Below are 12,774 nucleotides of genomic sequence, written 5' to 3'. Positions count from 1 at the left end.
TAAAGATTAAGTAAAAGCTAAAGACTAAAAGTTATTTAATAGTAAATTATGTTCAAGCATTATTTAGATGAACTTAGACTTTTAAATCAATTTTTTAATTTAAAAAACCAACCTTATGGCCTGTATTACATAGTAAGAAACATCCTGTTCCATACCTATGGTTGAAGGGAGAATGAATAGTAAGACAATTTTATTGAAAGCAAATAATGAAACATTAATAACACAAATGATCAAAACTGACATATAATTTAGTCCAAAAAAGTCATTACAGTTTTATAAAAGTTCCTAAAGTTAACAAAAATCATATATCTTCCTGGAATAATGTTTTAGAAATCAGCCTAGAAGAAAATGTACTTAGTGCAATCTTTTTTTTTTTTTTTTTGAGATGGAGTCTTGCTCTGTCACCAGGCTGGAGTGCAGTGGCGCGATCTTGGCTCATTGCAACCTCCGCCTCCCGAGTTCAAGCGATTCTCCTGCCTCAGCCTCCCAAGTAGCTGGGACTACAGGCATGTGCCACCACGCCCAGCTAATTTTTTCTATTTTTAGTAGAGACGGGGTTTCACCGTGTTAGTCAGGATGGCCTTGATCTCCTGACCTCGTGATCCACCCACCTCAGCCTCCCAAAGTGCTGGGATTACAGACGTTTAAGCCACTGTGCCTGGCCAGTGTAATCTTAATAGAAAAATGCAGATATAGTATTTAGTGTTTAGTCAGTCCTAGGCCAGGGCTGTGTTTATAAAATACCACTGAATTACAACAAATTCTAAGTTCTGTCATAGTTATGTTACTACTAATCCATGTGGAGTGAAGCATCATGACTGACAGCCAGCTTAGCTCTATCATTAATACAGTCATAAAATGAGAAACACCACTATCTTCTGGCAGGGTGGGGAGGCTGGATACAGAGTGTGGGAGGGTGTAGTTGGAAAGCTAGGACAAGAGTGGCATGGAACGGAAGGCAATTTAAGGTCTACCTTTGATAATCAGAGCCAGAATGTAACATGGCTGATACAGAAGAACTGAATTTATTTTGTGGCAGCCTTATCAATATAAACTTTGGATTCTGCAGCAAGTCTGGCCCTTGGACATTAATAGGTAGTTTTGACATGTGCCAGGCAGATAAGTGGCCCAAAGTGATACCAGTAAGGGTCACAGAGGAACAGTTAAGCTTGGGGTAACAAGGTTGCTACAGTCACCCTTGCTTGGCTCTGCCCAAGCTGGGCATTCCTTCCCCGTGGGCCTTGCTGCTGTGCCCTGCACCACCAGGGTTCTAACTGTGCTGGTGACATTCCAGCAACTGAAAGATGGGACAGTGCTCAGTCCAGGAGCTGGCAGAAGGATCCCAGAAGAAGCTACCACCAGTCAGCACTAACTCAACAGATCCCATCAGCTGCATTTTGATTGTGCAACAAACACAAAACCAAGGGAAATTGTTTTCCGACATTTTTCCAGGTACCATTGTTACCATAAGGATTAGCCTAGGATAGTCTATCTCTTCTCACCCAAATATATTCTTGGCCTGCTTGATGAGCAGGTGACAAATTCAAGGAGCATGGGACTAATATCTAATTTTGTAAAGATACTTGTCAAATAACACTAGGTACAGGTAATACATTTACAAACTAAAACACAAAATCACTATACCGTTTTATTGCCGCACACTGAAAAAGTTACATGTTTCAAGTTAATCTACTGTGATAAATATTCATAAAAATGGAAGTTAATTATCTATTTCTTGCTTTTTAAAGGAGAAATCTGTACCAGTTTAGCATCCATATAAACACTATACTGAATAGTTGCGTACGCGTCTTAGTGCAAAACTGATGAGAAGACTCAAGGTACTTAATAAAAGTGAATTCTTAAGTGAGTATACTTAATAAGCAATTAATGAGTATTAGCAAATATGAAGAGACTTCTTTGCTATACTTAGGCCACAGCTTTTAAAGCAGTACACAGGCAAGTATTTTCCTCTTAAATTTTATTGTTCTTTCTTCCCAGTCATCAAGCACATATGGAGCTTTCAGCATTTACATGATCTACCTCGCCTTCCTCATTGTACATTGTACTCACAGAACACTGTACTGTGTTCAAACACAGCAGAAAGATGTCTCACTTTTCTAACTTCTACAAAGGTAAACGTTGCTTGCTCTCCTTCATGACTATCAGATCAGGACTGAGCAGCCCAGAGAGGTGTGACGAAGATGGCGCATAGGGGCAGGGGGGTTGACCCCAGAGGAAGCTGTGAGGGAGGTAAAAAACTCACACCACACCCAGTCAGCACTACTGGACAAATGAGACAGCTATCTCAGGTGCTCTTTCAGAAAAATAAAATTTAATGTTCAAATAATTTTTACATTCTAGAAAAATTGGAAAATACAGCTAAGCTGAAAGAAAAATTAGAATCATCCATAATTTCTTCCCCCACTCTGAAACAGAGATGGGCTTTTCATTGAATTCTGAGCTGACTGTCATTTTCTCCCTGCTGAGGTTGGGAGAAATTAACTAAATTTTCAATCCCAATCTCTCTAACCTCTTACTTGGTCTTGCCCATCACTTATCCCCCATTTATTTTACAACTTTCATCTGTTCTCCGCTCAGACTCCAAAGAAACATTCTCTGGTCTTACCATAACTTACAAACAAAATCAAACAAAATTCCCAAAATGTTACATAATCCTGTTAACCTCACAAACTATGTCCTTCTCTCACCATTCCTGGATGGTTGTATTTTTGCAAAGCACATGTCTTCGATTTCCTACCTGCTTACATCTCTTTTGACCATTTGCAACCAGGCTTCTATCTTGAGCATTCTAGTACAACTTCACTCTTGAAAGTCACAAAATGGCTGGGCGCGGTGGCTCACGCCTGTAATCCCAGCACTTTGGGAGGCTGAGGTGGGCAGATCATGAGGTCAAGAGATCGAGACCATCCTGGCCAACATGGTGAAACCCCGTCTCTCCTAAAAATACAAAAATTAGCTGGGTGTGGTGGCGGGCGCCTGTAGTCCCAGCTACTCGGGGGGCTGAGGCAGGAGAACTGCTTGAACCTGGGAGGCAGAGGTTGCAGTGAGTTGAGATCATGCCACTGCACTCCAGCCTGGTGACAGAGCGAGACTCCATCTCAAAAAAAAAAAAAAGTCACCAAATGAAGACCTAATTTCTATGTATAATGGTCCATTCTTGGTACTCAGCCTCCATGACCTCTTAGTAATGTTTTGTGCTACTGACCATGCCTCCCTCATAAATATGTCTACCCTGGATTTCCACACTAATGAATAATTTCAGGCTAGGTGCAGTGGCTCATGCCTATAATCCCAGTAGTTTGGGAGGCTGAGGCAGGAGGATTGCTTGAGCCCAGGAAGTTGACACAGCCTGGGCAATATAGTAAGATCCTGTCTCTACAAAAAATTTAAAAATTAGCTGAGTGTGGTGGCATGCACCTGTAGTATCAGCTACTCAGGAGGCTGAGAGGGGAGGATCACTTGAGCCCAGGAGGTCAAGGTTGCAGTATGCTGGGATCTCACTACTGCACTCCAGCCTAAGTGACAGAGCAAGACCCTATCTCATATATATATATATATATATATATAACAAAAAATGAATAACTGCATTGTTTTTCTGACTTCTCCATCCCCGTGCCTGCTACTTCTACTTGTGTAAATATCTCCTCTACTTGTATATTTTTTCTTGGTAATTTCATCTACTTCTGTTGCTTCAAAATCCCCTCTATCTAGGGAAATTCTAAAATTTCCATCTTTTTTTTTTTTTTGAGGCAGTCTCACTCTGTCACCCAGGTTGGAGTGCAGTGATGCAATCTCGGCTCACTGCAGCCTCCACCTCCCAGGTTCAAGCAATTTTCATGCCTCAGCCTTCTGAGTAGCTGGGATTACAAGCACTCACCACCACACCCAGCTAATTTTTGTATTTGTAGTAGAGACAGGGTTCTGCCATGATGGCCAGACTGGTCTCAAACTCCTGACCTCAAGTGATCCACCTGCCTTGGCCTCCCAAAGTGCTGGCATTACAGGTATGAGCCACTGTGCCTGGCCAAAAATTTCTATTTTTATACTGAACTTATTCCACATTTCCAAATGTGTGCAACATACAGCCTGCCAGCACCACAAACACGCTCTGAACAGAAATTCTTCCACTCAGACCCTTTCCTTACTTTGGCTAAGCCTAACCACAGGGTCCAGGTACCTAGATGACATACCTACTTCCCCTCCCTTTCTCCTCTGCAGTGCCATGCACATTCACTCATGGCCTCCCTCTCTGTCTCCATCCTTCTGAGCCCACGTGCTCATTACCGGGACACTATGGTGGCTTCCACCATGGCATCTTGGCCTCTAGTCTTTCCTCACTTTCACCCAAGACTGCTACTGACAACTCCAGTCATCTCTGAACACCAGCTTATAAACCTTCAAAAGTTTCCTATTGCCTATCAAGAAAAGCTCCTTAGCCTGAAATATAGGGCTTCACAACATGATCCTAGCTTTATATTTTTTGTCACTTCCCTACTCTAATGTTCTCTACATTCTCTAAACAAAGTCTTCTATTTCCCCATACGTATCTTTGTTCAATGTTCCCTGTACCCTCCAATACTGCTCATTTTTCAAAGCATCTCATTACTAAGATAATCTTTTGTGACTTTTCTATCCTCCCATTGAAACCCAACAGCTTTGCTTCAAAGTTTCTCATGGCACTTGATTCCAGCTGCCTGGAACCCAGATTCCAAGAATGTTTCCAGACTCAGGTTGACTCAGATGCTCTTGGTCATGTAACCTCAGATTACCATGACCTGCAAAGAATTCCCACATCCCTCCTCCTCAAAAAACTCTCACACAAATAATGTCACACTCTTGCATGAGAGCCACTGACCCTGCTAGACTACAAGAACGTTTAATCTAGAAATGTTACACATTCCATTATTCACAAAGGAAGAACTTAACCACTGAAGTTAAAATCGATGAGATAATTAGGAAATCCTCAAGAAAATAACAATTAAATGTAGCCTCTTGCCAGTTATATGGAAATCTTTTCCATACAGGAGGTAGTACAGTACACAGGTTAAGAACCCTGGCTAAGGAATGACATGGATCTGGGTGCAAATATTGCATCTCCCACTTACTAGTTGTGTGCTGTTGCATAAATTTTTTTCTTTAATTCTCAGTTTCTTGATCTATAAAATGGGAATAATAGGATCTATATGTGGATTAAATGATATCATGTGTTTAAAGCACATGAAACATTATAGGTAACACAATAGCCATTGGCTAAGCTTGTGTTATAATTGTCAGTATTAATTCAGCTTTTGAGGCATATTTAATTTTGTTCATGAATACGTATAATTGGCAGGTAGATTTTTTAATATTTAAAAGATTACCTAGGCCAGGAGTGGTGGCTCACGCCTGTAATCCCAGCACTTTGGGAGGCCAAGGCGGGCAGATCACCTGAGGTCAGGAGTTTGAGACCAGCCTGACCAACATGGAGAAACTCCGTCTCTACTAAAAATACAAAATTAGCTGGGCGTGGTGGCGCATGCCTGTAATCCCAGCTACTCGGGAGGCTAAGGCAGGAGAATCGCTTGAACTTGGGAGGCGGAGGTTGCAGTGAGCCGAGATCGCGCCATTGCACTCCAGCCTGGGCAAGAAGAATGAAACTCCATCTCAAAAAAATAAATAAATAAAAATAAAAAGTAAAAATAAATAAATAAATAAATAAATAAAAAGATTACCTTCAAATAAGTATAGTGATTGGTGGAACAGAAAGAAAGAGTGCCAGATTCAGACTCAGAAGGCATGGCCTTGAGATCTGGTTCTGCTTTTGTGTCAAGGCTATGACCTTAGGCAAGCTCCTTGAGTATCCATTTTCTTATCCTAAAGTGGGAGTCATCTTCTTATTACTCTTAGATATGGGGCTTGTTCCAGATTCTGCATGTGTGAGTAGTAAGAAGATGAGATTGAGAGAAAAATATACCAAATCTCTACTTCTATCATTCTTTCTGCTTCTTGTCAAAGGCGAAACTTCAGATAATGGAGAGAAAGCACAATGCCAGGAAAATAACCTTGAAAATCCCACAAAAATATAACTTTACAGTTAGTGAGAAAGACTTAATATGCCAAAAACTATATATTACAGCTCTTCCTCACTTCTTCCCACCCCTCTCACCACCCCACCAATCTCCCCAAAAAGGCAAGAATACTTTGAACCAAAATTTAGTTTTTAGGATATAAAAGGTAATGAATTTTACAAATTAAGGTTTTGTTTGTTTGTTTTTGAGACAGAGCTTCACTCTTGTTGCCCAGGCTGGCGTACAATGGCGTGATCTCGGCTCACCGCAACCTCCACCTCCCGGGTTCAAGCGATTCTCCTGCCTCAGCTTCCCAAGTAGCTGGGATTACAGGCATGCACCAACACGCCCGGCTAATTTTGTACTTTTAGTAGAGACGGGGTTTCTCCATGTTGGTCAGGCTGGTCTCTAACTCCCGGCCTCAGGTGATCCACCTGTCTCGGCCACTCAAAGTGCTGGGATTACAGGCGTGAGCCACCGCACCCAGCCTACAAATTTAGGTCTTTATAAGCTTCATCAGTGTGCATATATATGGCATTTTGTATTTTATTTAAAGATATACAAAAATGGTAAAAAGTGTATATATGCATATTGGAGCTATTAAGCTATTGATTTTCATCCTGGATGAACTTCAAAAGCTTTTCCTTATTCAAAGCACCAAGTAGAAAAAACAAAACAGCATTGGTTTTTAAGTCTGTTTCTTAAACTCACGTATTTTTGGCTTGTCCAATCTGGAAGCACATTTGTCCCACCAATGCAGCAGACTGGTCCCCTAAACACTGAAAGTATAAATGACAATAAAGAACACTGACTAATACAATAGTATTAATTTTCTTTTTAGAAGAGCCATAGGATTTATTTTTCATTTTTTATTTATCAAAGAATGAACTGTCTATTTCCTTGCATTTTCTCCATTTGGCCATTTTCCCCATTTGTTAATACCATTTGTTAATATGTAAGATAATAGGTATGGGAAGGGAGAGTTAAAATTAATTTATTCAAAAGATTCTCAATGGCCCACAGTATGACATGTAAGAACAAGAATTAGCCAATTTTGCAACTTTTACTTGTTTTCCCTAGTTTAAAAAGAGGCACATTGATGAACTAAGAGGAGGAAAGCCATAACATGGGGAAGGGTGGGGATGGGGAGACACTTGGTGATGAAACTTACCCCAGATATTGGCACACCTTCCAAGGCCCCAGCTTTCTAATAAAATTTTAAAAAAGGATTATGAATAGTCACAAAATTTTGGCTCTACTAACATAGCTGCAACAAGAGTGAACACAAGTAGCAATGTGCCAGAGGATGTGGGCAGACAAGACAAAGAAAGCATTTCAACTAAATGAATGATAAAGAGACAGATACTACAAGTATTCCTAGAATGACAGGAAGAGATGTGGCACTGGAGAATGAACATAAAACGTTAGACTGGGAGCCAGTAAATGAGGGCTCTACTCTTGGTTAGTTAGTTAGTATTAATCTACTAGCAGGCTGTTGAAATCTCTCAATACATCACATTATTTCTCTACAAAATGGAGATTGGGCTACGTGATTGCTCAAGTTCATTAGTACTTTGCTATTATTGCCATTATTAAGAAATGACTAATATATTCTTCCAATAGCTATCAAACCAGTATGAAACACATTTATTTTGCAAGGCCATATTTTAGCAACTTTTCTTTCTACTCAAGCTGCTCTAAACACAAGAGTGTTCAGGTATTGTATATTATTTGTTCATAGCAAACATCTTTCTTCAAATTTAGATAAGCAACAGTTAATTTATGTCATAAATACTGGTTTTTATTTTGATCATGATGGCCAGCATTCTAGGAAGAAAAATGAGATTTAAGTGGCTGATTGTAGACTTGACAACCTTAATTTTAAAAAAAGACACATTAACTCAAGGCAATATTTAATGATATTAAGGAATTAGGAGAACTAAGAAATAGGATCCCCAGCCGGGCACTGTGCCTCCTGCCTGTAATCCCAGCACTTTGGGAGGCCGAGGTGGGAGGATCACCTGAGGTCAGGACTTGAAGACCAGCCTGGCCAACATGGTGAAACCCCATCTCCACAAAAATACCAAAATTAGCCAGGCATGATGGCGGGTACCTGTAATCCCAGCTACTCAGGAGGCTGAGGTGGAAGAATCACTTGAACCCAGGAGGCGGGGTTGCAGTGAGCCAAGATCGTGCCATTGCACTCCAGCCTGGGTGACAGAGTGAGCCTCCGTCTCAAAAAAAAAAAAAAGTGTGTGTGTGTATATATATATATAAAAAACGTATGTGTATATATATATATATAACATGTTATATATATATAACATGTATATATAACATGTTATATATATAACGTGTAATATATATAACATGTATATATATAACATATATATATAACATATATATATATATATATATATATATATATATAAAATCCCTGAAGTAGGGGTGATGTACTAGGATGAGCACCACACTAAAGCTTTGGACCTGACTCCTTGGTCTGCCATGTATGAGCAAGTCTCCCAGGCTCTGGGAGCTTTAGATATCCCGTCTGTTAAAGTGAGGGCAAGAATAGAATTCACCTCACATAGCTATGATAATGAAGAAATAATAGCATAAATGTAGAAACCCTTTACAAAATAGAAAATGTCCTCTAGATAGCTGGTATCATTTTATTTCTTTCTTGTTTTCTGGTTAATTCAAAACCTGCTATTTTCTTTTCTTCTTTTTTTTTTTTTTTTTTTTTTGAGATGGAGTTTCACTCTTGTTGCCCAGGCTGGCGTGCAATGGCACCATCTCGGCTCACCACAACCTCTGCCTCCTGGGTTCAAGTGATTCTCCTGCCTCAGCCTCCCGAGTAGCTGGGAATACAGGCATGTGCCACCACACCCGGCTAATTTTTTTTTTTTTTTTTTGAGACGGAGTCTCCCTCTCGCCCAGGCTGGAGTGCAGTGGCGCGATCTCGGCTCACTGCAAGCTCCGCCTCCCAGGTTCACGCCATTCTCCTGCCTCGGCCTCCCAAGTAGCTGGGATTACAGGCACCCGCTACCATGCCCGGCTAATTTTTTTGTATTTTTAGTAGAGACGGGGTTTCACCATGTTAGCCAGGATGGTCTCGATCTCCTGACCTCGTGATCCACCCGCCTCGGCCTCCCAAAGTGCTGGGATTACAGGCGTGAGCCACCGTGCCCAGCAAAACCTGCTATTTTCATTTACTGTATATCTTCTTTGAAAATCTGAACCTGGATATTAAGTAAAGGGTAAATTTCATAAAAGGCTTAAAGTGAATCTATAGGAAACCTAGAGGCTATATATCTTGATATATTTAAGTATTACAAGAAGTCTTTGCTTATACTTTCAAAATTAACAAACTATCAACAGGATCTACTATGTGTGTTCAGGCATGTAAAGTGCTCTTTTTTCTTCAGAGGGAGGGACCTCTGATGCTCCTCCTGGAGCATCCTTGATGAAGCATGCAGAAAAAGTAACAGTGCATTTCCAACTAACTGGTCTGGAAAGGTGGTCAATATATCATTTAAAATAGACATTTCAAACTGTATCTATCTAATTGCCCTATTATGGTAAAGCCCAAAGCACATCACAGTTGTACTTTATGAGAATATCAGAATCTCTCATTCCAGGAAACTACCTTAGTCTTTTATTTTAGAACATTACTCTTTAAAAACAAACAAGATTAAGTTTTTTTAAAAATTAAAATCTGACTAGAGCTTATAATAATTTGGAAGGTCACGGAAATTCTAGATATATATGTTTAGTAAATGGACTTCTGCTTGTCTAAAAATAAATGGAAGTGCACTGTATCTTTTCCAAATGAATGGGTACATAATTGGCGGGGAACCTACTCACCACGCTATGAGAGATTTTCTATAGTCAGCAAGGGGGAAAAAGAAGGATAGAAGCATAATATTTTAAATACAAGAGAAAACTAGGCCAGTTCAACGTTTTTTTTTCTAACCATCCTGTGAAACTATTTCTCAAGCATCGTTTCTTTTTCCCTGACCCAAGTCAGTTTGCAGACAGCTATGAAATGATCAAAGCACTTTTACTGTAGATAAGCAGTGACTATGGCTCCCTTAAGAAATTCTATGTTGCCTTAAAAAGCTTTATTATAAATAAAAGAGTTAAAAATTCTTGCTCAAGCTTTATCCAGAGCACTTAGTGTTCATCTATATTATTATTAACTTTGTAAGTGAAGTTTCTCATATCTTTCACGAAATGTCTAAGCAATACTTTTTGTAATTTATCAGACTTATTCCTGAGTCTTATCATAAATTCCAGATTTTTGTGCTCAAACACCAGTGCAAATCCTCCTAGAGGTTTTCATTCCTGATGTTTAACCACAGACTCTTAATGATGCTAGGCACACTTTTGTTGAAGCTATGTCTTTACTGGATTTCAGTGAAATCAAAAGTAAAAATGTCCATTACGGAAACTAGTTTAATTAGCAATCCCAAATCAGAAACAGACTCTTTGCTTTCAGTTTCTTTGCTAAATTTTGCTCAGGCAAAGAATCTAATATATAACATAGCTTGGCCATAAAAAAGATTCAACGGGAAAAAGAACACTACTAAATATGCAGAGTCTCTCCGCTAAATTAAAAGCAGACACCACAACTACTAAACAGTTATTTGGATTCAAAGAATAAATTGGCTCATGCCAACATCTAAAGTTAGAGTATCCCATCAATTCTTTAAAAATAATAATACTCAAAGAAAAACCAATTAAAGTTTATAAATGCAAATCCATTGATAAAAAGGACTGTAAAGTTTTTAAGTCACAAAACATAACACAGTTGACTTTTGAATTATGAATAGTAAAGTTGTTTTGTAATAAAAAAACTTTAATTATTAGGGTTTTTTTTGTTTTTTGGTGTGTTTTTTGTTTGTTTGTTTGTTTTTTACCATTAGGCCATAGATCTCAGAAGAACTCCGGACATTTGGAAGAATTTCCATTGGAATTCCAAAAAATCTGAAAAACAAGAAGATTGGGTATTTAACACTGTTTTAAATAGACATCTAGAAACATTTATATGTATTTAAATGCAAAAAGCATAAATAACAATTAGAAATGGATGTTTTTGAGCATGGAGTTAGATAGCAATAAATACGTAAGCCAACAGAACATAGCTGTATTCTTAGATATTTAACATTCTAACTTTATGCAAGCCAATCAATAAAAATTAGAAAGCACACAGAAACCAAAGTACTTTTATAAAGGAACCTAAACTTCCATGAGGAATAATTAATTTGGCCTGTTTATTATAAATGCAATAATAGTCTCTCTTTAAAAAACACACAACATAGATTTGCATATTGTAGTTGAAATATCAACAGTTAAATTTTGGTGCTCCACTGACATCTGAAAATATTAAGATTTCGGTTATAAATAGGTAGTGTATTGGGAAAACTATATTTAGAGCAAAACAGAACTTACTCGCAGAGTTGTTTATCCCATTCCAAAGAATGAATGTTGAAAAGCATAGTCCTACTTGCATTTGTTACATCTGTACAGTGGACACCTCCATTGACTCCTCCTGTCAAACTCTAGGCAGAGTAAAAAAATCAGGTTAAATTTGTACTTATTGGCAATTTAATTTACATATTGTTAAGGGTCATAATCAGCAGAGCACATAAAGCAAAAGAACGGAACATTACATTTTTTTACCTTCTTTTTTCTGTACTAAGTCTTTGAAATCTGGTGTATATTCCATGCTTACAGCAAACCTCAATTTGATCATGTTTCAAGTGCTCAATAGCCAAATGTGGCTAGTGGCCACCTTATCAGCACAATTCCAGTTACTTGATAGATAAATTAAAAATCGGTTTTGTTTTCATCCTATTATGTTGAGAAAACTCAGAGTCTTATTAAATTCGGCGAGATGAAATAAATGGAAATATCTGCCTCATAAGGATTATTAGAGAATTGTGTGTTGTTGTTATCTCTTTGGTTTTTTTTGTTGTTGCTGTTGTTGTTTAAATAACAATTCGCATTATGCTATCTACACTCACCTAAGCATATATCCTGAAAGGAGAGTTTTAAACTTTCTTTCTCAGGTGTACCCACATGCCTGAACTGAAGGCACTGCTGCTTTCCTTTACATGGAAGCAATAAGAGGTAGGAAAGGAACAAAGGTCAATAAACAGCATCCAGTGGGATATAGCCAAAATGTGCTCCCTTGAGTCTCCTGCAGCTCACAGTTTCCACATTTTGCCTTACTCTGGTTCGATGCAATTGTCAAAGGTACTCATTCAACTGTGACTGACACACGTGAAAATGGCTGGCCATGAACACAAAGCACATTCTGCCCTGGCCAAGCACATGGAGAGGTGAAGAAGGTGCCTCTTTCTGATATGGGTTCTGAAAGACCTGCTCTGTGGATCTGTCAAGTGAGAGTGGGGACAATATTTCCTTGACATTCCCTTGAATGTTAAAAAAGATCATTACATACTTACTGAAATATTTACAAATAAAATGAAATGTCTGGCATTTGTTTTAAAATTATCTGTGGGGAGAAAGAATATGTGAGTATAGTACAAATAAGATTGGCCATAGGTTGATGATTGCTGTGTATTCAGCTTAGGCAAAAAGATTCTAAATAGAAATTTCCACTATGATTTAGTTTCATATTATGGCTTGATTATACAAGAGACAGTTATGTAATGTTGAAAGCAAAAGATAAAAGTAC

The 12,774-nt window shown here is 38.6% G+C and overlaps 1 protein-coding gene across 12 annotated transcripts in view; it reads right to left on the bottom strand.

Annotated features, from left to right (window-relative positions):
• GK (glycerol kinase) overlaps window positions 1-12,774 on the bottom strand; it is a 77,665-nt gene that overhangs the window by 23,003 nt on the left and 41,888 nt on the right. For 5 of the 12 annotated variants that reach the window (XM_003317405.5, XM_016943685.4, XM_054676175.2 and 2 more), the window contains 6 exons: window positions 11,523-11,632; window positions 10,991-11,057; window positions 9,936-9,953; window positions 7,240-7,275; window positions 6,780-6,847; window positions 113-155 (listed from right to left, as the gene is read on the bottom strand). In XM_003317405.5, coding sequence (XP_003317453.1) covers window positions 113-155; window positions 6,780-6,847; window positions 7,240-7,275; window positions 9,936-9,953; window positions 10,991-11,057; window positions 11,523-11,632 — 342 coding nt within the window. The remainder of the gene's footprint in view (window positions 1-112; window positions 156-6,779; window positions 6,848-7,239; window positions 7,276-9,935; window positions 9,954-10,990; window positions 11,058-11,522; window positions 11,633-12,774) is intronic. The other 7 variants (XM_003317403.5, XM_016943689.3, XM_016943686.3 and 4 more) reach the window with 2 other exon arrangements.

This window comes from Pan troglodytes, chromosome X, assembly GCF_028858775.2.
Source record: "Pan troglodytes isolate AG18354 chromosome X, NHGRI_mPanTro3-v2.0_pri, whole genome shotgun sequence".
Classification (NCBI taxonomy): Eukaryota; Metazoa; Chordata; class Mammalia; order Primates; family Hominidae; genus Pan; species Pan troglodytes.
The sequence above is the reverse complement of the archived record's forward strand: the minus strand, read 5'-3'. Positions and strand labels throughout refer to the sequence as shown.